The sequence below is a fragment of the Mytilus galloprovincialis genome, chromosome 10, assembly GCF_965363235.1.
Source record: "Mytilus galloprovincialis chromosome 10, xbMytGall1.hap1.1, whole genome shotgun sequence".
NCBI classification, from domain to species: Eukaryota; Metazoa; Mollusca; class Bivalvia; order Mytilida; family Mytilidae; genus Mytilus; species Mytilus galloprovincialis.
This window is the reverse complement of record NC_134847.1, coordinates 46,354,471-46,381,126: the sequence shown is the minus strand read 5'-3', so window position 1 is coordinate 46,381,126 and position 26,656 is coordinate 46,354,471. Positions and strand designations below refer to the sequence as shown.

Here is a 26,656-nt window from a genome sequence, read left to right as displayed (position 1 = left end):
AACTGAAAGAAACACATCCATTATAAGAGGAAAACAATGAAACAACAGAACACTTAAGTGCAAAATAAAACAAACAACAATTCATTAAGGAGTGAATTATTAATAGTACACGAGAATTTTAAATAATACACAACTTCCAGCAACGAAAAAAAAATAATCACCGAAGGACAATTTTTTATTAAAAGTATACTGACAGAAAATGTCATCCCACTAATGAAACGTGTAAGTAATCTTAGTTACCTAGTAATCTTTTTTTAATGTTGTTCTTTTGTTCCCTGTATACCTCTTTGTTGACGTATGTTTTCGGCGACTTCATTAGTGTTTGCTAATGTTTGCCCTATCTTTGTCATCATCTGTTCTCTTTTCTTTTTGGTTTATTTTAGTCTAACGGCATCATTACTTTAATTCAAATTCCGTGAAATGTGAAAAGTAGCAATATGACTTAAAAACTTTGTTTGAATTCTTGGACTAAAACAACATTGTATCGAGAACAGTCTACAAGAGATAGGTTAATAAGTGGCAAAGAGCTTTGAACTAATGCAACAATTTTTATATATTTGACTTTTCATAAGCAAAATTTCTCTAACACACATAATGTCTTTTCATAAGTTGTAGATCTAGGTTGGTCTCCTCGATGATGTGTTTAACTGTAAAATATCGGAAACATAGTCGTCCTCTTACCATTCAAGTTTCTATTACTGATTACAAGTTTATGGCATATCAAATTTGAAATACAGATTTTTTCCATAAATATGTTTATTATTTATTATAACAAAAAAATAACAATATCACAATAAAATAACATAACAACGTTAATTACACCGTATTTTTATCTTATCCATTCTCGCTTGATGAAGAATGTGTACTTGTCCTTACGTCATTCACGCTTGATGAACAATTTGTTATTGTTCTTTCATCATTAATGTTTGATGAAGAATCTGTAATTGTCCTTCCATCATTCACGCTTGAAGAAGAATGTGTTCTTGTCCTATCGTCATTTACGCTTGAAGAAGAATGTGTCCTTGATCTAACGTCATTTTCGTCTTCTTTTAATCGGTTAAGCTCTAAAGAGTTATTGTGAGTATATTGTAGTTTCCAATGATTACTTGAAGTCGTGTCGGCCTGCTTGGTATTCTCAGAGTCATCGTGTTCATTGTTATTTGTATTCGCTGTAGCTTGCTGTACTGTATTCAAATCACTTGAACAGTTCATTTTCTCTGTAGCTTCTTGTTTTATTTCAGTGACATTATAATCACGGCTGGATTTTCCATTTATTATTGTTTCTTGTGAAAGATCTGAACTCTATAAACAAAATTATTCAAAGTTTAAAATGTATAATAGTTATTTATTTAAGTTATTGTCAGTAAATTTTGCCTGCTGCTACTGTTTTGAAAGCACTTGGTTCTAGTTCTTATTTTTGTAGATTATCATTTCATGTATAGTGAGGATAAGACACAACCAACCAAAACAATTCATCTCGTCGTACGAATTCTAACCGCTTAAAGATTTTGTATTTTTCATATCCGACATTGTTGCTGTGTGTCTGTTTTACTATTGGCTAGATATATAAGAAAAGGCAAGAGATCACACAAAAAAAAATGGAACCCCATTAGGAGCCTCTGGTCATTGTTAGTCCTGAATAATTTTTGATTTTAGTTCATTTATATTATTGGAGTTTAGAATTAAGTCCATTTTCACTGAATAAGTACACTCCGGGTGCGGGATTTTTTCTCTTTGTTGTAGACCCATTGGTGACCTTCGGCTTTTTTCTGCTCTTTAGTCGGGTTGCTGTCTCTTTGACATATCCCTTTTTTATATTCTCCATTTTATTGATTAACATGATCAACACTGGAAAAAATCAAACCTAAACAAATTTATCCAATTGATAATGAACCTTTACGCATTTAATATGCAAATCATGTTAATTCCGCCTACAAATAGATGAACTTACATTTCCTAATTCGGATTAATCTGAATTGTGTAGGACATCAACATTCATACAACATAATATCCTATTCAAAATGTGATGTGATAATTCTTATGTATTGTCTTATATAACTAATCCATTATCTACCTTTTGTATTTGAATAAGTTCTTCTGTAATGTTTCTGAAGTTTGGTCTGTCTTCAGGTTTGTCCATCCAGCATTCAAACATTAACGAATACCTGAAAATTTACGCACATTTGAAAAGTCTTTTATTAATTAATTAGATCTGTTTATCGCAAGCTTATATTTGTTCTGGCGACAATTTGTTTCGGGAGTTGCCGTATCAATATAGAATCTTTGAGGTTCTGTGTGTGCCTGTCAAAAAGTTAATTGGCTGGTGTTGTGTTTGTCATGTAGGGAATTGAATTAGCTGATGTCAATCAATATTCACATTTTTTTCGAAACTCTCACGGATTTAGTGCTTGCTAATTTTCTATTGTATTGTTGAAGAATATTTTATTGAATTTACTATGCATTTGTTTATTTTTGTTTGTGTAGTTTATTGGGTTTCCTACTCAATTACTAAGTCCCTCACCTCTCTCCATTCATTCGTACAACTGCTATATTTTTTGTCAGATTTTTATATCAGAAATATACCAAGAAGTTTGTTTCAATTCAAAATGTATTCACAAGCTTGAGATTTATCATTCAGGTCAGCAAGGTGTAGCCTTCATCAAAGTAGCAAACTGATCAAAGTACCACTAGTATGTCTGACGATTTTGCTGTCTTGCTGGCTTTTCTAAACATTTCATTTAATTTGATGCGATTGCCATACAAGTGAGAGGCTTAGTTAGCTATAAAACCAGTTGTAGTCCACGATTTTCTACATAAAGTGAATGCCTGTACCAAGTCAGGAATATGAAAGTTGTTATCCATTCGTTTGATATGTTTGAGCTTTTGAGTTTGTCATTTGATTATGAACTTTCCGTTTTGAACTTTCCTCGGAGTTCAATATTTTTATGATTTTACTTTTTACCAATAAAACTTACGTTTCTTGAGAACACTGATCAGGTTTATCCAGTCGGCCTCCTTTAGCAACAAACGTCATTACTTCATTATTGGACTTTCCAGGATATGGAATTCTGCCTAATGTAAACACTTCCCAAAGAACAATCCCGAATCCCCTATAATTAAACAGATATATCTTTTATCCCAAATTCATGTATTTGGTTTTGATGTTATATTTGTTATTCTCGTGGGATTTTGTCTGATGCTTGGTCCGTTTCTGTGTGTGTTAGTTACATTGTAGTGTTGTGTCGTTGTTCTCCTCTTATATTTATGCGTTTCCCTCAGTTTTAGTTTGTTACCCCGATTTTGTTTTTTGTCCATGGATTGATGAGTTTGAACAGCGGTATACTACTGTTGCCTTTATTTATCTACTGAACACAATTAAAACTATATATATGCCCATTTATCCAAACTGTATATGCTGACTTATGAATGTCGTTTATTTTAAAATGGTGGTTAATTGTCTCATTGACTCATACCGAACATCTTTTATTAATAATTATAATGAGAAATTTTGTTTACGTTGCCATTCATACAAAATCATATAAGACTATTCAAATGCTACTCGAAGTATGATGATAACGTGTTTTTTTTGGGCTTTTGCGTCGTTTATTTGCTGCCACTTTGAAGTATAAACACATATCCTCTTGTTTGTATCAAACAATATTTAGAATAAATTTCATCTCACCATTAGTGCTTTCAACGTTGTACTTATCTTATATTTCATTCAAGAAACGTAAATTTTGTTAGTGATAACAAACCTTATCAATTTTACAAATAAAAATACCAACAAAATGGCACACTTGTGTGTATTGAATAAGAAATTTCATTTAAAAAAAAGGGTCTTAACAAAGTTGCCAGTAAAGCCACTTATGACGTCAGAAATGTTATGCCTATTGATTTTGTAGAATTAGTTCATAACGGTGCGTTAAAGTTGAGTTGCTTTCTTTTGATAGTTGTTTTACATTAAAGTCATTTTTCGATATTAAACTACTCATAAGAAATATACATACCATACGTCTGTTTTTGTTGTAAATACTCCATCGTGGAAAGCTTCTGGTGGCATCCATTTAACAGGAACCATTGCTTTACCATTTTTACGATAATAATTTGTTCTAAAATAAAGTATTGTAAAAATGTTTTAATCAATTTACAGTTTATGCATATCTTATGTAGACGAACTGCGCGTCTGGCGTACTAAATTATAATCCTGGTACCTGTGATAACTATTTACACCACTGGGGCGATGCCACTGCTGTTGGACGTTTCGTCCCCGAGGGTATCACCAGCCCAGTAGTCAACACTTCGGTGTTGACATGAATATCAATAATGTGGTCATTTTTATAAATTTCCTGTTTACAAAACTTTGAATATTTCGAAAAACTAAGGATTTTCTTATCCAAGGCATAGATTACCTTAGCCGTATATGGCACAACTTTTTGGAATTTTAGATCCTCAATGCTCTTCAACTTTGTACTTGTTTGGCTTTATAAATATTTTGATATGAGCGTCAATGATGAGTCTTATGTAGACGAAACGCGCGTCTGGCTTACTAAATTATAATCCTGGTACCTTTGATAACAATTTCAATTAACCGCCTTTATTTGAGATTCGATTTTTGTTTTGGCAACAGACTTAAAACTTAAAAACTGTTATTCAACATGACATTGGACAGGATGTTTTCTTATGAAGTTATAATAATACTATAATATATATTTTTCAATCGTTTTATTTTTTATTTTTTTGTGATAATGTAAGGCGCTTAAATCATTTTAAATTACATGATAAATTTAAAGTTTTGTTCATATATACCTGAACACATTCTTAGTCATTCCAAAATCAGCAATTTTAGCAACTCTATTTGGTCCCTTTTCACTTAAGAGGCAATTTCTAGCAGCGATATCTCTGTAAATAAATATTATGTCACTATGTATTCTCTCATAAAAACAATACAGGAAAATGAGTTCACGACATTTGTTTCAATTAATTTCACAATTTGTTGTTAGCAAGTTCTGTCAACATACACTTTCAAATGTCAAAGTTTAGACATTTAATCAATGATACAATTCAATATTAAAGTAGTCTGGAACGAAAAATGACTTTATATGACTTCATGTAAGAGTCTGTATTTTTTTCATAATATATTGTAATATAGCAATAATACATCTAATAAAGAAAGCCTTGTAGTCTATCAATTACCCTTTCTTATTTTATGAGTTGATTGGAACAAAAAGCAATAAGACACCAAAATATCCAGACTTGACTTGATCAAGGAACGGTGTATTGGCAGCTGCATTAAACGTTAAGTGACAAATAGTTTATGCATATCGTTGACTACCACAAGTAAGTGAGATCTGATAAACATACACGGTTTTGTACTAGACCAACACTCTGAATCGAATTTGTATTGTGCTAGATAACAGGGTAGTCGTCGACAAGAAAACTATTTGTCTATTCGGGCACATTATTCTGACTCAAAGTCGACCATCCTCGAAGGTAATTTCTTTTATACTTCAGGTAAAGAAAAGAAGAAGCACACGTCAACATCTAAGATTTATGTTAAACAAATCTACTGATAGAACCAAAGACCTACCACACTAGTGAAATCACAAAGGCAGCCAGAAGACCACATAACAAAAGACAAATACAACAAAGCACTACATGAAACAGTATAGACTGATTGAACCATATGAACTTTACCTTGAACCGAGAATGAACTCAGGTACTCCGAAAAGGTTCGCAATTACTGTACTTAACGTCACGTGGCTTTCATATATCACATGTAATTACAGGTAATGATCTGCATTCGGAGATAGTAATAAACGAGGTAATGATTGGAAGTGTGAATATTTTAGATCGAAACTATTTCTTTACTTTATAAAATACATAAAATCTTAACAAAATGTACATAAGTACTGAATTTTTGTACAATACACACATGTTTATCTATTTTAATGTCTTATCAGGTTATACAAAACTTAAGCTTGTTCTGCAATTAATACTAATTAAAATTACCTATGAATAAATCTGTTTTGCTCCAAATATTCACAACCTTTTGCAACATCTATGCAAAGATTTAGAAGGTCATGAATTGAAACCTTGGATGGAACTTCGCCCTGCAAAATATAAAAAAAACAGTTTACAAGTAGGTCAATATCTATCAATTGCAAGAGTCTATTGTTAAGTTTTCATTATGCAATATATATCACTTAAAACTTTGTTCGATAGCTACATGTACTTTTAAATCTCTAGATCAAATTCTTTATACTCAAAAAGCATTGGTTTTCAGGGTCAACAGTGTCACAAGAGTTCGAAAATTTATTGCACTTTGAAAAACAATGTCATAAAGAGAACCCTCACAAAAAGAAGCATTACTAGATATAAGTATTATCATATATTTGTAAAGTTATATATGTTTTTACATTTAAAGAATACATATATTTAAACTCACATTTATTCGACATTCACGTACAAAACTTTTTAAATCGCCCCCTTCCATTAATTCCAGCAGTAGATATAGCGAATTTTCATCAACAGAAATACCTAAAAATTTCACTATGTTTGGATGACGAAGTTTACTGAAAAAAAAGAATAATGCATTTATAAAATGCCATTTTCAATCAAATATTTATACACTTATACAGTAGCCAAACTTGTTTCCAACTTAGAAATTGTTTCTTTGTCTGAATGCATTTTTTTTCTATACTTATCGAATGAAAAGTTACACTTAGGATGCACAAACCTGTAGGTCGATGATGTTATCAGTACATTCTATAAATGATATATATTCAGAAACCATCAACAAACACCGTTTTGTTCTTTGTTTGCATTGAAGAATTACTAAACTTACATCGTTAGTTTATTCTGATAAAATTACACAGTAATATAATATACTAGAAATTTGGTTATTTTGTAGACGTTTGTACTGTATGTCCTTCCTCAATTGCGTCATGATGCAGAAATTCTTAAGTTTAAAATACATGTGATTGAATAAAACTATCAAGTTGCAGTAAGTAATGTATAATCATACAAAGTAAAGTTATCACGGCATGTAAAATATGGAGTTTGATAGCATCCGACTCAATCAGTAGGTTATACGATTCTGCCTATTGCTATAATTAAATGCGTTTTGTGTAAAGTCAGCACTATGAAAATTAATTACCAAGAATTACTGTTCCCTTTGGATATATATTTTATAAAACAACTGAACAGTAACCAGAATATATGGACATCGATGATTTCGACCTTGAAGTACATTTGTTATGACCTCTTCTAGTTATAAGCTTTTCTATATATATTTTTGATTGGTCCGGAGCGCATATATAACCTAATCAGAAACACTCAACCACTAAAAGTGGAACATCAATGATGTATAATAACTCAAACACGTGAAATATTACGAACAAAAGGACTAAAAACATTCATCAAGTCCTTCTCTTAAATTATTATTTCTTTTATTTTGATCGATGATATTTTAGTTGTTTCAATACTGCATTTCTTTGTTTTGAATAAATACAAACCTCAACAATACAGCTTCCACAAAGAACTCTGATTTCGATTGCTCTGAACAAAGCGATGGTAACATCTGTAGAAAGAATATGAAATAAATATGGTATGTTGGTATTTTTACTGTGTTTTTTTATTTGTTCGTTGTTTTTTTGCATAGTGTTGTCAATTTGTCTTCGTCTTATGCTGATCTAGTCACTTTTTAATCTTATTTTATATGCTTAAATATTTGAAAGGTTTTACCTAAATGTCTTTTGATTCTGATCTTAACTATTTTTGATCGAATGCTTTAAGACCTTAACCGAGAACTTTGTTACATTGTGTATACCTCTTTTACTCGTGTGAATTCGTATTACGACATTGCCAGTGCCTACTGACATGAACTATTTTGTGTGTGTATAAGAGGTTGCTTTGTGTTATAATTAACACATACTTTTATCATCGGTCACAATTTAAAATCATTTCACAATTTTATTCACTAAAGTAAAACTATTCGCATCTATATATATATATAAAATATGAGATCAACAAAAAAGAAAACCCACTTGATATACATTGTAATATCAAAGGTAATAAAACAATTAAATCTAAGCAAAAAAAGAATTTTAATAAGTCTTGTAGTTAAAATGCCATTATCATGATTATCAACACTTGGCTATATGTTTAACTGAAATGTTAGATATACTTGTCTTAACATTAATGTGAAAAGCATGCATTACTTTTATTGCGACGGGAAGTGGTGTCTGCTGTCTGGCAACATCTGCAAGTAATCCATAGTAAACTTCACCAAAAGCTCCCTTTCCAATCATTCTGAAATACAAGTTTTGAAGAGTGGCATAAAATCGATAAACTTGCCATTTACTCTTGCCAAGTCCTATTTACTATGTCAGAAATCTAACAGTTGCAATTTAATGTTAGGATGATTGTTTCAACTATTTGTTCTCGATACTGTTAGTTTCAAAATCTTAGAGTTTTTGTTGTTCAAACTTGAAACAAAATTATACTTCATTCTTGCATACACAAAACGGTAACAACGGTGAAGACCAGGTAGCTCATTTCGACATATTATGTCAGTTCATTAATTCTGGAGATCAACATAGAAATTTAAGAATCTAGAACATAAAACAAAATATCTAATATATACAAATGATATCGTTATATATAGTAATACCGACCATTTAATTGTCAATTTGAAAGATAAAAGTACTGTACATTATCAAATTAAATCTTGTCAGTTCTCACTAAGAAACAAATTAACATTTTCATTAGAGAAGCACGACAGTTTGTAGTCTTCTTTAGCGTTATTTATACTTTTAAACATAAAGCAAATTAAATCTTACATATGCAGCTGTTTAAACAAACTTATTCGATGTTAGATATGATATCAGCTTGTTAAAAAAATAATTTTATGAACACATCTATCTGTACCTTTTTACAGTGATTTTGTTTCTTGGAATGATATGTATGATATCATTTATCTGCGACCAGTCATAGAGTGGTGAAATACTGGAAACTCCGCCACTTCCGCTAAGAAATGGGGTCACAGTATCGTTGTCGTAACAGGTGTCAGTACAATCGTTTTTACGTACACTAAATAATGTACTACTTAAGGTGGAGTTAGTGGATATTTTACGATAGCTTTTATGGTCTTCTTTTCCACGTTTTCGTCTGCATACTAGAAAATAAATTTTGTTTTGAAATCTCATCATACTTAAGATACGTGCAAAAAATTATTAAAATAAAACGTTTTTTATGCAAATTAAAATCATAGAAGTTTCCTTATCCATAAGTTCAAACATTAAAAAAAAAAGGAACAAATAAAGCGCACTAAGACTTAACAGATGTATATCTGAACGTTTAGTGTAAGAAGCTTTTAAAACTTGACATATACACAAAAACAAAGTACACACATGGCAAGTTCAAGCGCTAATAATGTCATTTGAGATTGTAGAAAGAGATCTTTGATTGGTGAAGACGATTTTTATAAATTCAATTCCAGGAAAATTTTAACCAATAATGATTTCTAAATAATAAATAATGTACCTGTAAATGCTATAAGCAAAATAAGACAACCAGTCATTGAACCTAAGACAGTGCTGACAATTAATGGAATCATATCTTTTCTTGTTAGCTTTTCTGTTTCCTGTCTACGGAGAGCCGAATGGAAATCATTATTTGTATAATTGTCTGAAAAACAAATTAAATACATTTAGGAAAAATTGATGAAATGGAAAAATAAATAGCAGTTTCTCCAATATTTGTTTTAATTTTGTATAAAAATGTTGAATCTGGTATATATGATATGATATCTGAACAATATTTATAACTCTGGATGGTCAAGTAGTTGTTCTGTTAACTACCAGGAAATAGATATTCTCACAGATATTTTTAATTTTCGCAAACTGTGATATATTATACCAGTAATTAATATTGAATAATTAATACATTTTTTCTGTTATATCATAGAGCGACTTTTGTTTTTAAAAAAAATATTTATTTGTATAGAAAGATTGTAAAATCGTAAAAATTATCTAAGAATTGTAAAATTTCCTAAAAACATTGATATGCGGTTGCTACATATATTTCTGCTTGTTTGAAACATAATAATCATAGAGCCACTGACATCATATTTGACGTATTTCAAAAATGATCTCTTATCGTGTTCGTAGGGAAAAACGTAAAACAAAACGACGTTTCTGGTTTTACAACACAACCACGTCTCGATTATTACGGTGTTTTCATATATTTTTCACGAAAACAACGCTTTGATAAAGGGATTAGAAATTACAAAGTAAGTGATTATACATTTTGATGAGTTGTAAAATGAAAATTTATTTGGTGAACAACGTTTCTTGCTCAGAGTACAGAGAACGGGATTTTAAATATGATTTGACAAAGTTTTTGACATATCATACGTACATCGTATACACATGCTGATTTTTGTTCTATGGATTTCAATTCAATAATGTTTCAGACCATATGAATATTAAACCAATCAACTTTTAATTTTCGATTAATATACTGTCATTTTAATTTTAAGGTCAAGAAACAGTACATTTGCTTACTACATAGTATGTATAGTTTTAAAATACAACATTGTCGAACCGATACACATGTCTGTTGACTACAGGTTTGAAAGAAAACTGTATGTTTGTGTGTGATATTGTTTTGTAAAGGTAAAAATTGATATTTAACGTTTACTTTGTATTAAGTTACCAAATTATTTATTAGAACACAATAATTGTATATATCATGCCATACATTATTTTCATTGAATTTGTAAATCAAAAACAGTGTATTTTTCCTGATTGTATCAAATAAAATGTACTGTGCCAAACTGTCTGCCAATCAGTCTGCAAGTGATATTCGGAATAATGTGAAAGACAAACGACATGACAAAATCTTTCAAATGGAGACAAAAAGACGAACACCAGTCTGAAAAACACTACTAGAAAGTTAATCATTAACGTGACATTTGAAAGATTCGTTCTGCATTTAAAACAGACGGAAGTAGATGACAACAGACAAACGCCATGACAAAAACTGAAAGAGGAAGACCAAACGAAAAACAACAGTCTGCATAAAACTATAAGAGATTGATCATAAACGTGACATTTTACAGATTGGTTTCTGCATTTTGAACAGACGGAAGTAGATGACAACAATGAAGAATCAATTTAAAGTGAAGTGGTCATTAATACATACCATAAACAAAACAATCTCCGCTAAAAGATATGTTATCCACTGTCAAAGCATTCTTCATCTTGTCATTACTGTCACTGAATGTTCCAAAGATTAATAAGGTAAATCTGAAAATAATATTCAGAATAACCAATAATACATGATAATCGATATAAATAATGCAATCATACAACACATCAATCTGCAGTCATATTTTACGCAGTAGCTTCAACTCTGATGATACCATTGGATTACAGTGATTCTTGAAACAGACTCATCATGTATACAAGGTTTTAAATGCGAAATTAATGTAGGAATTTAAATTAGGATACAACAAATTTAAGTTAGACACAAAAAAAGGAAAACTATACTTTATAAATTTAGTGATATTTTTTTTTATCTTGATGTATCTTCATCAAGAACGCTTAAAGCCGAATATTAAAAAAACAATGATGTATAAAAACGGAGCTAAATTAATTAAAAGGATTTCAATAATAGTCAAATTTACCGAAGGTCAAACAACAAACAATGTTCTACCTTTATCACCGTGAATATGTAAAACTGTACTGTTAGCACATCTACTGTAGCAGTATTATGTTGTTTTTTTTTATGTATTTTGTAGAAGCTGAGGACTTAAGTTCTAACAAGCCTCTAACTATTTCTTTTCTCTTTGGTAAACAACAATTATATAAAATGCTTATTGAAATATCTAAGATATTTTATCACTAGTTCAATACTTTAAAGAAACGTCTTTTAGAGTACATGCATATGTATCTTACTGAATAGCAAGAACGTACGGTTTCCTTTTTAAAATCATTACCTTTTGTTCTAATCGTTTTTGTAATGTCAATAATGTTGGTATTCACAAGAACGAAATTTTCGGAACAATTTCAGCTTATAACCTTTTTATTTTACAAGCAATCTTTTTAAAATGTTTTGCATTGTTTAAAGATTTCAAATATTTGTTTTTGCCTTCAGCATCACCATAAAGACATCAATTGTAAATCTGCCATTCCTTTCATTCGACGAGTTAGTACATATTTTAGAAACATTTGTTGACTTAGGTTCACATTTTTGTACAGCTTAGGTAACCTTACCGTCCTTGCACACTAGACACATTTATCGCTGCAGTCATCCATTCAACTTCTTCCGAATCGCCGTTAATTTCTTTTAGTACTGAACATTGGTCTGCTGTGCACTTTTCAATAAATATCGAAGCTTTCCCTTGTACAATGTAAGAAAGACGCATCTGAAAAATCAATCGAATGAATAGTATATGTGAGAGTTGCAACTTGAATGCTTTGAAATTTTTTTGTAAATTTTAGAAGTACACATACATGACAAAAACAAATTTCCGACCATAACAACCAAGGGAAAAAAGTAAAAACAACTGTTAAATATCATTAGTTTTGAAAATGCCTGCTATAGACATATACAATAAAATATCACAATTTTAGTTTTTAGGTTTTTACATAAGATGCAATACAGTTTATAAAATACAGATTAAATTGAGACAGGTATTGAAGGTTTTTATGAATACTGAGTGTCGATATAAACGCCACATATTATATTCCGACCCCCTTTTTTGGTTCCTTCTTTTTTATATCAATACACATGAGAATGCATTCCACAAAGATTGTTACTTTTATATCTATAGTTTGGTATTGCATTGACGATAAAATACAGATTACATCCGAAACCCAGAGACCGTGTTTTCTTCAAACTCTTTGGTGTTTTTGGAATCTTTGAATCATTAGGTTAACTTCCAAAGAAGATCTTTCTGTTATAAAATACCTATAAAGTTTGTGTTTTTTAATCAATTCAGAAAATGAAATTTCTGGCGGTACATTAGTGTTCTTGAAATTTCAATTCTAAATATAGAAAGATAACATAATATTGAGAACATATTTAAAATTGATATCAACAGGTACTTTTGAAAATCTAAAGAAGAGATCAAATAGGAGAAAAGTTAAAAGAAATGAGCATGTATTTCAAAAAAAAAAGAAAAAAAGGGAAAAAATAGAGTTACAACATTTTAGTAAAAGTTAAGACACTATCAGTAAACATTTTAGGTACGCGTTTCGAGACAAATAATCTTAGAAACCGACACGATAGCATTGAAAGATAATTACTGCCATACATATTTTGATTTGTTCTCCGGTAGTCTGGTTGCAAGTCTTTCATTTGCCCTTATTTTTTTGCGAGAAACAATCAGACTTTTTTCGATGGTAACATGTTCATCAACACATTCTTTACCTGCTCATCCAGTGGAAGTCATTTGTTTTCATAGTCTCATACAGTTACTATACTTTGTGAGTTTTGTTGTCTCATTTGCAATAGAACTAGATGTGTCTTTTTTATATCAATACTTCAGTGAGAAACGAAACAATTTAGATAAGTGTATCTCTATACATATTAATCGAACTCGCAAAGGTCTATTTAAAAGTTCCAAATTCTTTGTGTTAACTTTTATATACATCTATATAAAGTGTATGTCCAAGTGTACATGTGATGGAATATATATTATGTTTTAGAAATCATCAAAGATACCAGGCTTTCTATTTGTTACGTCATTTACGGCTACAAAATATTCATCAGTGGCGCTCTTATCATTTGGTAGGCCAAAACTAATACATATACAAATTCGATTTACATACCATGCATATTGACGATATATTTTCCCGACTACGTAAAGGCAACTTGAGCTCAGCAGAGCTGACATCAATGCAGTCACTTTCATTCAAATGCCATGCATTGCCTGAAAATAAAATGTTCCTGAAAATGTAATTCTACAATGAACATTAATGTAGATTGGCTAGCAATTTGGAATTTAAGTTTAAATTTCCGAAAAACGGTTTGTTATTTTTTTTTTTATAAACTTGATTCTACAATACTTTCATGGGACTAATTTTTAACCCTTAAAACTTATCGTTTCAGATATTATCACTAGTTTACATGAAACTAATGTGGTGAATTCCTATCACTTTCCATTTCTCTTTATATTGTCATAAATCTGACCACCCTGACACACATACTTTATCTTTTTGTCCACATGACCTGTCCTTACCTCTATAAAAATTAACAATAAGGAATACATTTTTAAAGCAAATACATGCAACCTTTAGACAAAGGCTGAATAAGTTGGTCATTATTGAAAGAGTTATTGTTCATGTGATTAAAGAACATTTTTACATATGCATGCTTATTTGCCGCTTGACTTTAAGCAACTGAAAAGCACTATTTTTTTCTACAATCTATCTAATGGTATTCAACCCATTACATGATGAAACTCTTGCCTAGTATGAAGTAATAAAGATCAAATCCTTACAAAAAATCATTTATACATAGTGTTTATGTCTTTTTGTCACATTAAAATCCTACCTTTAAGGTCTAATCTGTCATTTGTGTGATTGACACTCTTAAGGGACCATCTGCACTCTGCATCTGGGTTGGAAACTGTCCACCCACAATCACCTTGATTAAAATCACACCTACTGAAAACAGTTTTGTCACCTAAAACAGATATATAAAACCAAAATAGTCCACGTATGTCAAATGTTTTATGATAAAAAAAGTTTTAATGCCAAAAAAGCATTACATGTGATTTATCTTATCATTCAAAAATGATTAGAAATGACACTAGAAGTTATTTCGATAAGAAACAAGTTTTTGCAAAAGCCATCAGAGATTTCAAAATACAAATCCAGACATCACAATTGTTAACTTGTCCACCTTCAAAACTATGGTCGTAATTATCAAAATTGTTAAAATAGACAATCATCTTGATTGACCTACGTATGAATTGTACTTTTAACATGATGTTCATTGAGATATTCATAATTTCTTCATTCACTGTATATCTGATCGTGTAGAAATATAGGTGCAATTGCTTGTTTCATGTACAAACGTTTTGAAAAATATACATTCACTTTCTTTTTGTTTATAAAATATTTAATTTTTCGAAACACTAAGGGTTTTTGTCGCACCTTTTTACTGTACGGTTCCGATCGTCACCGCTGAGTCTTATGTAGACACGTTTGGCACACACAATTGCTACTGTATCTTAAAAACCTTCAAAATCAATTCAGGGTTCTTGGTTGATACACATTATAAAAACCCATAATTTCTTGTTAATCACTACCAATGTTAAACGATACGTAATTTGCCAGCAACATCACTACTAGCAAGCAAGCAGACTCCATTTTTTACCCTTGTTTTAAAAACATAATTGTTACAATCAGTCGTATGTCGACGTCGGTCGAAGATTCAAGTGGTAATGACCAGTATACAAAATTAGTCACCATAGAAACTACTTCAAAATGTTTTTGAATAAGAAGCTGCACTTTCTAAGTATGAATCACAAAGAAAAAAAAACCGTTGTTACTCGAATGGACTTCCATAATATTATAGGCAATCATGACACTCTGATTATAAACATACTTGTCCAAAGGACGACATGTTTTCGTCAATCAACGTGTATTTGACGTTACACCTTAAATCCTGAACAATAAAATCATCTATATTGCGCACCTACCTTTTGCAACGCAAAATTGATTAACTACACGAACTGTTAGGTTATTGAAATAGTGATGGCATTTAAAAACTGAAGAGGAGGAAGAGGAGGAAGCGAAAGGCGGCGGAATGTGACGTTGATTTGTCGAAAAGTAATAACGAGGACGATCGAGATGATTGCATAGCTATTGCTAAATTCAAAAAATGCGCATGAGTTTTTTTTATAATTTGAGGAATTACATATCATTTAGAGAATCGCCTGTAAACAAGACCTGTTCGAAAGACCTTTAACATTCGGCCGTAACACGGACAGAGAAGTTAATTCATTGTGGTGTGCTACACTTCCCAAAGACTAATCACATCGAAATCATCAATTCCATCTAGTAAGTTTATCACAATCCGCTTCAAGAACTAAATGATCGTCAATACATCAACGTTTCGATCCAAATTCGTGCAGACGACAACGACAAAAGTGCAATTTACTGCAACCGTTTTGCCAAAATGTGATTCTTTGATTTTGCAATTAAAATTTAGAAGGGTGTCAAATGATGTCAAACTCGATGTACTGTACACTGGAATTTATATGACCTCTGAAAAAATCTTTCTAACTGTAACTAAACTACTGATATTCAATTGATTCGTTACTTAAAAAGAAAACTCTCAGTGCGTAACACTTCATTTTTCAGACTTGAACATAAATTCATTTATTATCTATAATTATCAACTTCAAATAAACTGCATACAGATAGATTTTACAAGTGCACAGTACTACTGTCTGGTACCAATCAGATATCATGATTGTTTTCAATCAAAAAGCAATTCAAGTAAAGACCTTGACCCGAAGGATACAAAAATCAATAAAGTTTCTATTTTCAACAGCTGGGAGTTCGACTATGAGAGTGTCCAGATATAACTTTTGTACGCTCAAAATCCTCGAGTGTTCTTCTATTTCGGCATTATGATTTTTTAATGTTTTCCATTCTAAAGTTTCAAAATGTAAATTTTTCTTCAAGTATTTAATGTAATTATTCTACCTAATCTCTCTGTCTTCTTTCAACAAGGAAACAATCCCCCCATCAAACTGATATACATCTTATACACTGTAGTTATATTTTGATATAAACTGTTCGATATAGATTTGACTTCCCGTCCCTTTGTCCAACGTTCTGATCAGGTTCTTATTATATATCATTAGAAAAATATATATCCTCATCAAGTCTTATCTTTTCGCTTATTTAATGACATGTACAAATTCGCTATAGATGAATCTGATTGGTTTGTGTTGAACATTACTTCTGTATAACATGAGAAGGGGAATCTTGTACAGTTGGACAAAAATACTTAACGAAAAGGCGTTAAAATGTATTTACAAAAGGAAAAAAAAAAGAGAACAAATGAGAAATTTAGGAGACAGGGATTTTAGTCGTACTATATGTGTCCTCAAATATTCATGCATTTGCTAATATTCTTTGGTCTTGAGGGTCTTACAACGGTACGTATGAGAAATGTGACATACGTCCATTTAAAACTTTCATGATAAACTGGCATGCATGTTCTCATGGACACACTATTGATGTCAGACTTAAGTAATCACGAATAAAGCCGTATTATGCAGGATTTTAGACCGTTTGTGTTTCTATTTGAATTGTTTTACACTAGTAATTTTGGAGCTCTGTATAACTTGCTTTCCGATGAAAGCCAAGGCTCCATGTTGAAGGCCGTACTTTGACCTATAGTTTAGCCTTTAAGACATTGTGACTAAGATGGAGAACTGTCTAATTTACACTCTAACCACAGCTTTTTATTTCTATTATAATTTAACTATCACCCTCATGACATAAAGTAATAGGCTAACATACCACATAATGCATATTTCTCATCATCTCCATATAAACAGTCCTGGTGAAGGTCACATCTCTGCTGTATGTCTATGCATTTACCAGTCGAACACGCCCACTGTTTACTATTACAAGATTGTAGTTCATCTTCTGTGAAATGATCAAGAAAATTAATTTCTAGTTGAATAATTAAAACGTAAAGTTTTGTTTGTTTTTTTATACAGAATGCAATATATATTCGTAGATTAAATCTTACACAGATAGCACTAGAATACAAGACTAACTTTATGCGTGTTTGTATAACGTATCCGTGAACTATCAATACGCATACTGTGGATTCATTATTATTCATGGGATATTCATTTTCGAGGATTTCACTAATAAAAGTAAACCACAAATTTTATAGTTCAACTAAGTAAACTTTTATTTTGGCCTGTATGCGACTCTGGCAAAACGACGAATTCAAATAGTCACAGATATAACGGTCTTCTCAATCCATAAAAGTTGATACATAAGAAAGTAAATAAATCAAAGCTTTTTATTCAAGGATTCATACACCTCATAAAATCGATGTACAATAGTAACCATGTAGTTATAACAGGTAAATGGTCTTTTAAATTCATTTTTATGTCACGAATGCGTGCATAAGTAAAATCGTTTGCATTTTTTTTAGAGTGCAAACAGAATTGACAAAGGGTTTAACTTCTTTTAGAATATCAAAACTCTTCCGAAAAGGAAATTAATATCCTACCTAGACTCTTCAAATTGTTCAATTGAATTGTTTCAACCTAGTTCAAGCCAGGAAGTAAGAGCACATCTTATTCTATGCGGCTTTCATACAAGTGAGAGATTTAGCTATCTATTAAACCAAGTTTAATCCACCATTTTCTACATATGGAAATTCCGGTTCCAATCAGGAATATAACAATTTTTCCCATTTTTAGATGTGTTTGAGCTTTTGATTTTGCCATTTTATGAAGGACTTTTCCTTGGAGGTCGTTATTCTTGTTATTGTATTATTTTTAATAATAAGTGTTTGAATGTTACTTGCACGTGAAAAGTTATTATGATTTTAATGTCATTTCACATCAATGCGTAGCTGAAAACATTTATGTGTTATATGTAAAACTTATACTTGAAGCAATTTTTATGTTAAGTTTTTGATATCTTTTAATTAAGCTACCTTGAAAAATAACTAACCGATTTATATATAGCTACTTAGTTTCTCATCACTGACATGCATTAGTATTTCAAATCTTCTTCTTTATTTGTTGAACAAAGAATTTATTTCTAAAGAATTGATTTTTACACAAAAAAAATGTATATGATAGAAAGAGAATATGATGGTTTTACCACACTGAATTTCTGGGAAGCAAATCGGAATACATTTAACAATCAATTAGTCTTACTCGTACTTAATCTCAAAAACGAATTTTCATGTTTACGGTAATTGTTTTAATCCTAAAATATATGTGTTTGTGCAGAACCAGTGAAAAGGGCATGCATAGAGAGTGTATTATGATCACTTTAAACATCTTTATAAAAAAAAAAATACTTTTGAGAACTCCAATGCAAATCCGAAATAAAGTAGGGATTTCTGACTACAAAAGGTTCGACATATCTTGAAAATAAGTTAATTATAATAGACACGATAGCCTTTGGAATACACCACAGTTATGTTAACAACATTATCAAAGATGCAGAGAAATAACTTTCAACAAAGAAGTTTCAGACATAAAATATTATTTTTTAAGATAAGCTGACTTTATTTGAAGGTTGAGGTGTTCATACACAGTCGTTAACGACAGAAATAGTTTCGAATGAAGGACGTTTTGAAAATTGCACAAAACTCTATAACTCTGAAGAGGAAAAATACGGATTTTGTACGTGAGACACTCCAATTAAAATTGCAAATTAAAAATCGATATCAGCCCTATATCAGAACGCTCTCCCGTTTATTCAATATACATGTAGTACATAAAATGGCATACCAAGTGGGTCTTTTCCGTTTAACGTAGTTAACTATACAAGTTTATTTTTCTAATAAATGTATACCCACATCACACTTACTTTTATCACAATTGTATAACATCAAATTGTCCATTGCAGTGTAATAACGTGACTGTACTTCCAAACTTATATAAAAAGGTTCATCTATTTTTCCGATCGTAACATTTACGTGTTTCCATTTCCTGAAATTAAAATTTAGAAAACTATCAGTATAATGAGGCCACTTATTCAGTCCCTTGAATTCAAAAATCAAAAGGTTAAAGCTAATAAAATCCTTTTTTTTCTAAATTGATAATTAAGAGTAGGCTGAGATCATGGCTCTTATTGGACCTCTCCAGCAGTAATCCTTAGAATAATAATCCAACAAGTACATATTTTATTATTTTGTCTGTTTTTGACTTTACAATTATGGAAAGATATAAATGAGTACAAATTTTGTAGCATTTATTTTTGTTAATTTTTTTTAACTTACTTTTATTGGTACGGTTTCCATTTAATTAATTTATCATGCCCATTTTATGTAAATTTTATTGTTTGTCAACGCTATATTTTTAGAATCTGTTTGTTTTAGGAGTTTTTATCATGGGCTTTCATATTCTATTGTGATTACTTATATATGTGAATCTATATATGTTGTAAAGCGCTTAGGGTAATTCTAATATTATATAATGCGCTTTTATAAATACTGTATAATAATAATAATAATAATAATAATAATAATAATAATAATAATAATAATAATAATAATAATAATAATAATAAAATAATAATATTAATAATAATAATAATAATAATAATAATAATAATAATAATAATATGATTACCACTAGAGAAAAAAGTAATTATATCACTTAAAGCTAAGACATATACATCTACTACACGAGGTGACCTCATATATATACTTTACATGCATGTTTTTTTTACATCACGAGTTGTTGTGTTTAAAAACGCATTATTTGCTCTTCACATTTTCTGTACCAAGTCAGGAATATGACTGTTGTTAGCAACAGTCTATGTATGTTGGCGTTTTATTTTGTTGTAGTTCTGTGATTTTGTTGTTCCGTTGTTTTCATCTAAATGATGATGTTTTTACCTCGGTTTCATTTTATTACTCAGATTTGCTCTTGCGTAATCGAATTAATGTTAAAGAACAGCAGTAAATAGTTATCAAAGCTACCAGGATTATAATTTAGTACGCCAGACGCGCGTTTCGTCTACATAAGACTCATCAGTGACGCTCATATCAAAATATTTATTAAGCCAAACAAGTAAAAAGTTGAAGAGCATTGATGATCCAAAATTCCAAAATGTTGTGTCAAATACGGCTAAGGTAATCTATGTCTGGGATAAGAAAATCCTTTGTTTTTCGAAAAATTCAAAGTTTTGTGAACAGGAAATTTGTTAAAATGACCACATTATTGATATTCATGTCAACACCGAAGTGTTGACTACTAGGCTGGTGATACCATCGGGGACGAAACGTCCACCAGCAGTGGCATCGACCCAGTGTTGTAAATAGTTATAAAAGGTACCAGGATTATAATTTAGTACGCCAGACGCGCTACATAAAACTAATCAGTGAGGCTAATATCAAAATATTTATTACTTTAAACTATTGTAGCCTATTGTTGTCTTAATCATGACTTGATAAATGAAATTGAAAATAAATAAAAAGACGTAATTACTACTGCCAAATATGTGAAGGGAAGTCAAAGGAAAGGTTTATATTATAAAATTAAGTGTGAAGGGCTGTACTTTTTATAAGACAATAAAACATTACAATAGTTGTTTTAAAGCCTCTTAACTCCGGAAGGGAAAAGAGATGGCGCTATTCGATGGCGTATGTATTTATGTTGAAATATGTCTTTCTTCTTCTGAATATGTTCTGATGACAAACTTTATTGACCAAAAAACAGGATTGATAGATTAATGGGCATTCAAAATGTTTGAAACAGATTTTTTTAAATTCACAATAGCAATTGTTATTTGTCAAAATATAGATACATGCACTGCGACTGTCATACAAGTGAGAGGTTTATCTTGCTTTAAAACAAGGTTCAATCCACAAAGAAAATGCCTTTACCAAGTCATAATATGACAGCTGTTATCCATTCAGTTGATTGGCTTAATCTTTTGATTTTGCCGTTTGATTAAGGACTTTCTGTTTTGAATTTTCCTTTGAGTTCAGTATTTTTCTGATTTTATTTTTTTTACACAAAAACGGTCGCCATCATCATCTTAACATATGCCATAAAAGTTTTTTTCTCTAGTATACGTATCTTTTCAAACCTAAGAAATTCAATATTTTTCAAAGATATATAACAATCATTTCGAAAAACTAATTGCATTGAATTTGGGACACAACTTATTATTAACAAAGCCAGTGACACTGATTGTACTTGATTTCTTGATTACAATCCATTTACATCGGACCCTTGTGATCATTCATGCATAGTTTCCATGAGACTTAAAACAAACATTATAAGAATAAGGACGAAGAGTTGTAACATGGGCCTAATTAATTACTGCGAAGTATTCATTTTATGAGGTGACATCTTAAACCTATATTCATCCATGCTCATGCATATACACAAAACCAGTCCTAATGTTCATTAAGGAGGTGTCATAAAATACAATATGTTTGTGATTCACAATGGTTTTGGGTCCATTTTAGTGCATTCCTTCCTCTAATGGAATCGTAAATATCCACATGTTTGGGATTTTGTATAACGCTCAATAAACAACATTATATATATCTATTTAATATAATTATTATTTAACTTTGCTTTTGTTTATGTGTTTCATATTTTTTTTTTGACAGTTATTGTTTATGCATTAGTTTTATATCTAAAGTTATAACATAGAATAATGGTATAACAATGCTAGTAGGTTTAGTCAGATGTACGCTCTGTTTTATTACATTAGTTACATCCTACATTTATAAATTTTACGGGGATATTTAATTGGGTCTTTTTAAATTAATATACTCGCATAATATGTATTTGATTTTATCATTGGACCTCATTTGTTTAACAAATTATCTATAGTATGATCGATAAAAAATTGATTCACTTAATAGGCGTCTATTAGTTGACACGTATGCCTATTTCTGCACTGATGATCATCATGTTGCCTTGGTAGAAATGAATTGACTCGCCCTAATTGGAATTGTCTTATTCAGAAGTTATGCCTATTGCGCAAGAATACTACGTCACTATTCAACATTGTTATTGTGTTGTTCCCATCAAATTGCAATTTATTGAACTGTGCAATTGATATTTAAGAGTGTCTTGATGATATAAATTGCAGGGTAAACAAAGATATCCAAAGACGTTATTTGATCGCTTGTTTGATTGCTGATGCCTTAACGTACTATATAAAATGTTCCTATGCATGTAAATTAAGGAATGTATTTCCCTCATGCAAAGCTCTGATTCCTTTCACGGATATGGCTATACTTTTTTGACCTTTTGGATTATAGCTCTTCATCTTTTTATATAAGCTTTGGATTTCAAATATTTTGGCCACGAGCATCACTGAATGAATGAATGAATTCTTTTTTTGCAAAGCCATTGAAAAGACATGTATTGTCGAAATGCGCACCTGGTGTAAGAAAATTGGTACCGTTAATTTTATTACTACCACTGGGTCGATGTCTCTGCTGGTGGACTATTAGTCCCCGATGGTATCACCAGCCCAGTAGCCAGTACTTCGGTACTGGCATGAAAATACGGATCTTTTGTGTTATTAAAATTTGCTGTTACAAAATGATAGAAATTATTATAAATTAAGGAATGTATCTCCCTCATGTATATCCTGGTTCCCGGTACTACGTTCCAGGTATTAGCTATTAGCCATACTCTCTCACGAGGTCCCGGTACGGGGTTATTATTTAAATTTCAAAATGGACCGGAAGTCGGCATTTGGGAGTCCGCCTCAAGTAAACAAAAGCTTTAAATTTTGGCCTTAGGAGACAGGAAATAACAAAACGACTTTGCACATTTCTGCAAAAAAGTATTTTCTTTGATTTAAGATATTACTGATTTAAATTGGGACACAGACAAAAAATGTGCAAACGATTTATTCCAAGCACATCCAACGACAAGGACTTGTATGTTGGTCAGACCAATGTCAACCTATAAATTACAACACCCTGTAAGACTTAATAGCAGTAGATAAGTATCGGACAAGAATGAATAAAGAAAAAAATCAAATTTGTTTGGCTGAATCACCGCAATAGTTTAACAATAAATGTATGACGGCGGGCTATAATGTAAGCAGTAAATTTTGAAGCAGAATTGTATCATACATTTATGACCAGATATGACATATATGTGGGGAAATGTCTATATTGTACTTATAGTTATACAAATGAAAAACATGAAGACCATCTGTTTACTACAGGGAATTTACACATATGGTCACATTTGCACCTGAAAATTTACTATGGGTGTAGACAAACTGGTGCATGACTAAAACTAAAAATGTTTTAATCCATCAGGTTTAATCATGTAAAAAAAAGAGTGACATTTGATATCTCAAGAGATTTGTATCCTCCCCCCCCCCCTTCTGATGGTTTCATTTGATATATGGTTCACTCTATCATGTCTATATATTGTGTGTTTGCAGTCTTCATAATTTGACATAAATGAGTTAAATGCACATGTAGTAAACTAAATATTTTATGTTTATCTGACCACCAATTATTTTTAATGATGAAAACAAATTCATCTGTTTATTGATTAATGATACCATTAGATCAATCAGCTGCTGCTACAGAATGACAGAACTTATTAGTTTTAAAAAACAAAACAAGAACTGAATAATTTTAATATAAATAAATTATAATAATAAAAATTAGTTGTTATCTTATTTAAATTAGTTCATATTATGTTGTATTGTATACTTTGTTTTGTAATTAAAATGATTATTCTGCAAAGAAATGGGCAATAAATTTAATGCTGTATCTGGATATACATTGTAGACACAAGAGACTACAGATTTCATATTGATATTCTAAAATTTTGAAATATTTCTGGAATCACAGGTTTAAAGATGAATTGCAGTCTTCAGAGGGTTGAGTTTTAATTTCTTAATGTTGATTAAAAATTCTGAAGAAATTAATTGCACAATTAAACAAAGAATTCAGTATTATGTAGTCTGTGGAGAGTCCATCATCACATGTTTAAATATACAATGTACCTCTATTTTCTTCCCAAAAAAAAACTGTTTAAGTATTACTATTTTTAAAAATTTCCACCACTAATTTTTTAACACCTAGCTATATAGATTAAGAACAGTGAAATTGTGATCGCAAATAATAAAATTTTACTACCTTATATCATGTGTATAAAACCTTGAATTTTACAGCAAAATTTACTCCCACTACTGGGAAAAATCTGTAACGAAAGTATCGGTTTATAATATAAAGCCTTCATTTTAACATTTTTCCAGCAAATATGGATTTTAGACATAAATGTTTGCATCAAAGGCAAAAATTAACCTTCAATGCCATTATGCTATTAAAAAGCAGTTTTTCCAATTTTACAAAAAATAAGATATAATCGATATCTAAACCTATATGTTAAAAATTTTGGTATATATTAAACTTCAAAATCACAATTTGTGACGAAACTGTAAATTTGCTACTTAGATAAGTGATTTTTTTTATTACTAATTTCAGTAAGTCCCTGGGCTGGTGTTTGGATCTAGGATTTTTAAAGCTGGATCTAGCAAACCAACATTTATAATAATACAATGAAAGACTATGCATGAACCATATATTGTTGTCGTCGTAATCCGGCGTCATCATCCACGTCGTCCAAAGACACTTAGTTTCCAGACAATAGCTTTAGTTAAGTCTATGATTTCTATGAAATTAGAACACATGATTCGACACCACAAAAGGAAGGTTAGGATTGATTTTGGGGGTTATGGTTCTAGCAGTTTAGGAATTAAAGGCCTTAAAAGGGATACAAATAGGCATTTTTCTAGTTTCCAACCATGTATTTAGATTTTTTTTATTTTTCGGCCCTGTAATCAAATTGGTCCATATGAGGTCAAAAGGGTCCAAACTTAAACTTTGTTTGATTTCCTTACAAAAATGCATTTTTGAGGTTCTTTAAAATGCTGAATCTAACCATGTATTTAGATTTTGGATATTGGACCATAAAAGATAAATGTCCAATTTAAAAAAAAATAAGTTCTTTAATAGACCACATTCATTCTGTGTCACAATCCAAATTCAGAGCTGTATCAAGCTTAAATGTTGTGTCCGGTGATACTTGACCAAACTGTTCAGGGTTCAACTTCTGGGGTTGTATGAAGCTGCGCCCTGGAGCATTTTATTAAATTTTGTTATACTTAATTTGTTTGGTTGTTTATTCTTTGAGCAAATTTTAATTCATTTAAAAATATAGGACAACAGAGTTGGTGTATGTGGGTTCGATTCCCACCCTAAGCATTCATTTATATCAGCTGGTGCAAAGCGGGCAGTTTAGCTTAGTGGCCCCACACTGACTATGTTGTTCCAATGTAAAAAAAAAAACACTTGAAATTTTTGTTTCTTATCAAAGACAATGAAAAACAAAATAATGGTATACCTTTGAAAATAATACCAAAGAAAGTGAGATTTATACTCGGGTTGCATTCCGATAGGTTTCTTATACAGCTATAGGAAGCTATTATTAACTATGAAAATACAATGACTTTTAATAGGTATATACATAATTACATATTACTTTGAAGTACACAAAATGAAGTATGTGGGTTATATCAATTGCAATTCAAGCTGCTGCCACATTATTTGGATGCAATTCAATATACATATCTGACTCCCAAAGTCCCCTGTATATGTCCTTTTACATTGTATCATAGATCAAATTTATTCATGGATTGTTTTACAATAGTATTTTTTGTGGTCCTTTTTAGCTTGCCATTCCGTGTAAGCAAAGCTTTAATTTACCAACCTCATAATTACAAATTAATATTCATGACCATGATGACCAAAAGAAAGAAATACCAACCAAAAAGCAAATTAACTTTAAAAGAAAGAGTGCCACAAAACTAGAGGCTCTCAAGAGCCTGTGTCGCTCACCTGACTCTACTTGGGTTTT

At 30.8% G+C, this 26,656-nt stretch overlaps 1 protein-coding gene across 1 annotated transcript in view; it reads right to left on the bottom strand.

Annotated features, from left to right (window-relative positions):
* Positions 1–747: 747 nt before the first annotated feature.
* The window catches only part of LOC143047654 (uncharacterized), a 58,878-nt gene continuing 32,969 nt past the window's right edge, over positions 748–26,656 (bottom strand). Inside the window, exons 4-20 of the mRNA XM_076220840.1 lie at positions 19,602–19,723; positions 17,553–17,681; positions 14,563–14,694; positions 13,839–13,939; positions 12,279–12,430; positions 11,206–11,309; positions 9,544–9,687; positions 8,929–9,175; positions 8,220–8,310; positions 7,515–7,579; positions 6,446–6,572; positions 6,010–6,110; positions 4,807–4,899; positions 4,008–4,109; positions 2,976–3,110; positions 2,075–2,165; positions 748–1,302 (exon numbers count right to left, since the gene is read on the bottom strand). Coding sequence (XP_076076955.1) covers positions 835–1,302; positions 2,075–2,165; positions 2,976–3,110; positions 4,008–4,109; positions 4,807–4,899; positions 6,010–6,110; positions 6,446–6,572; positions 7,515–7,579; positions 8,220–8,310; positions 8,929–9,175; positions 9,544–9,687; positions 11,206–11,309; positions 12,279–12,430; positions 13,839–13,939; positions 14,563–14,694; positions 17,553–17,681; positions 19,602–19,723 — 2,404 coding nt within the window. The 3' untranslated portion in view covers positions 748–834. The remainder of the gene's footprint in view (positions 1,303–2,074; positions 2,166–2,975; positions 3,111–4,007; positions 4,110–4,806; positions 4,900–6,009; positions 6,111–6,445; positions 6,573–7,514; positions 7,580–8,219; positions 8,311–8,928; positions 9,176–9,543; positions 9,688–11,205; positions 11,310–12,278; positions 12,431–13,838; positions 13,940–14,562; positions 14,695–17,552; positions 17,682–19,601; positions 19,724–26,656) is intronic.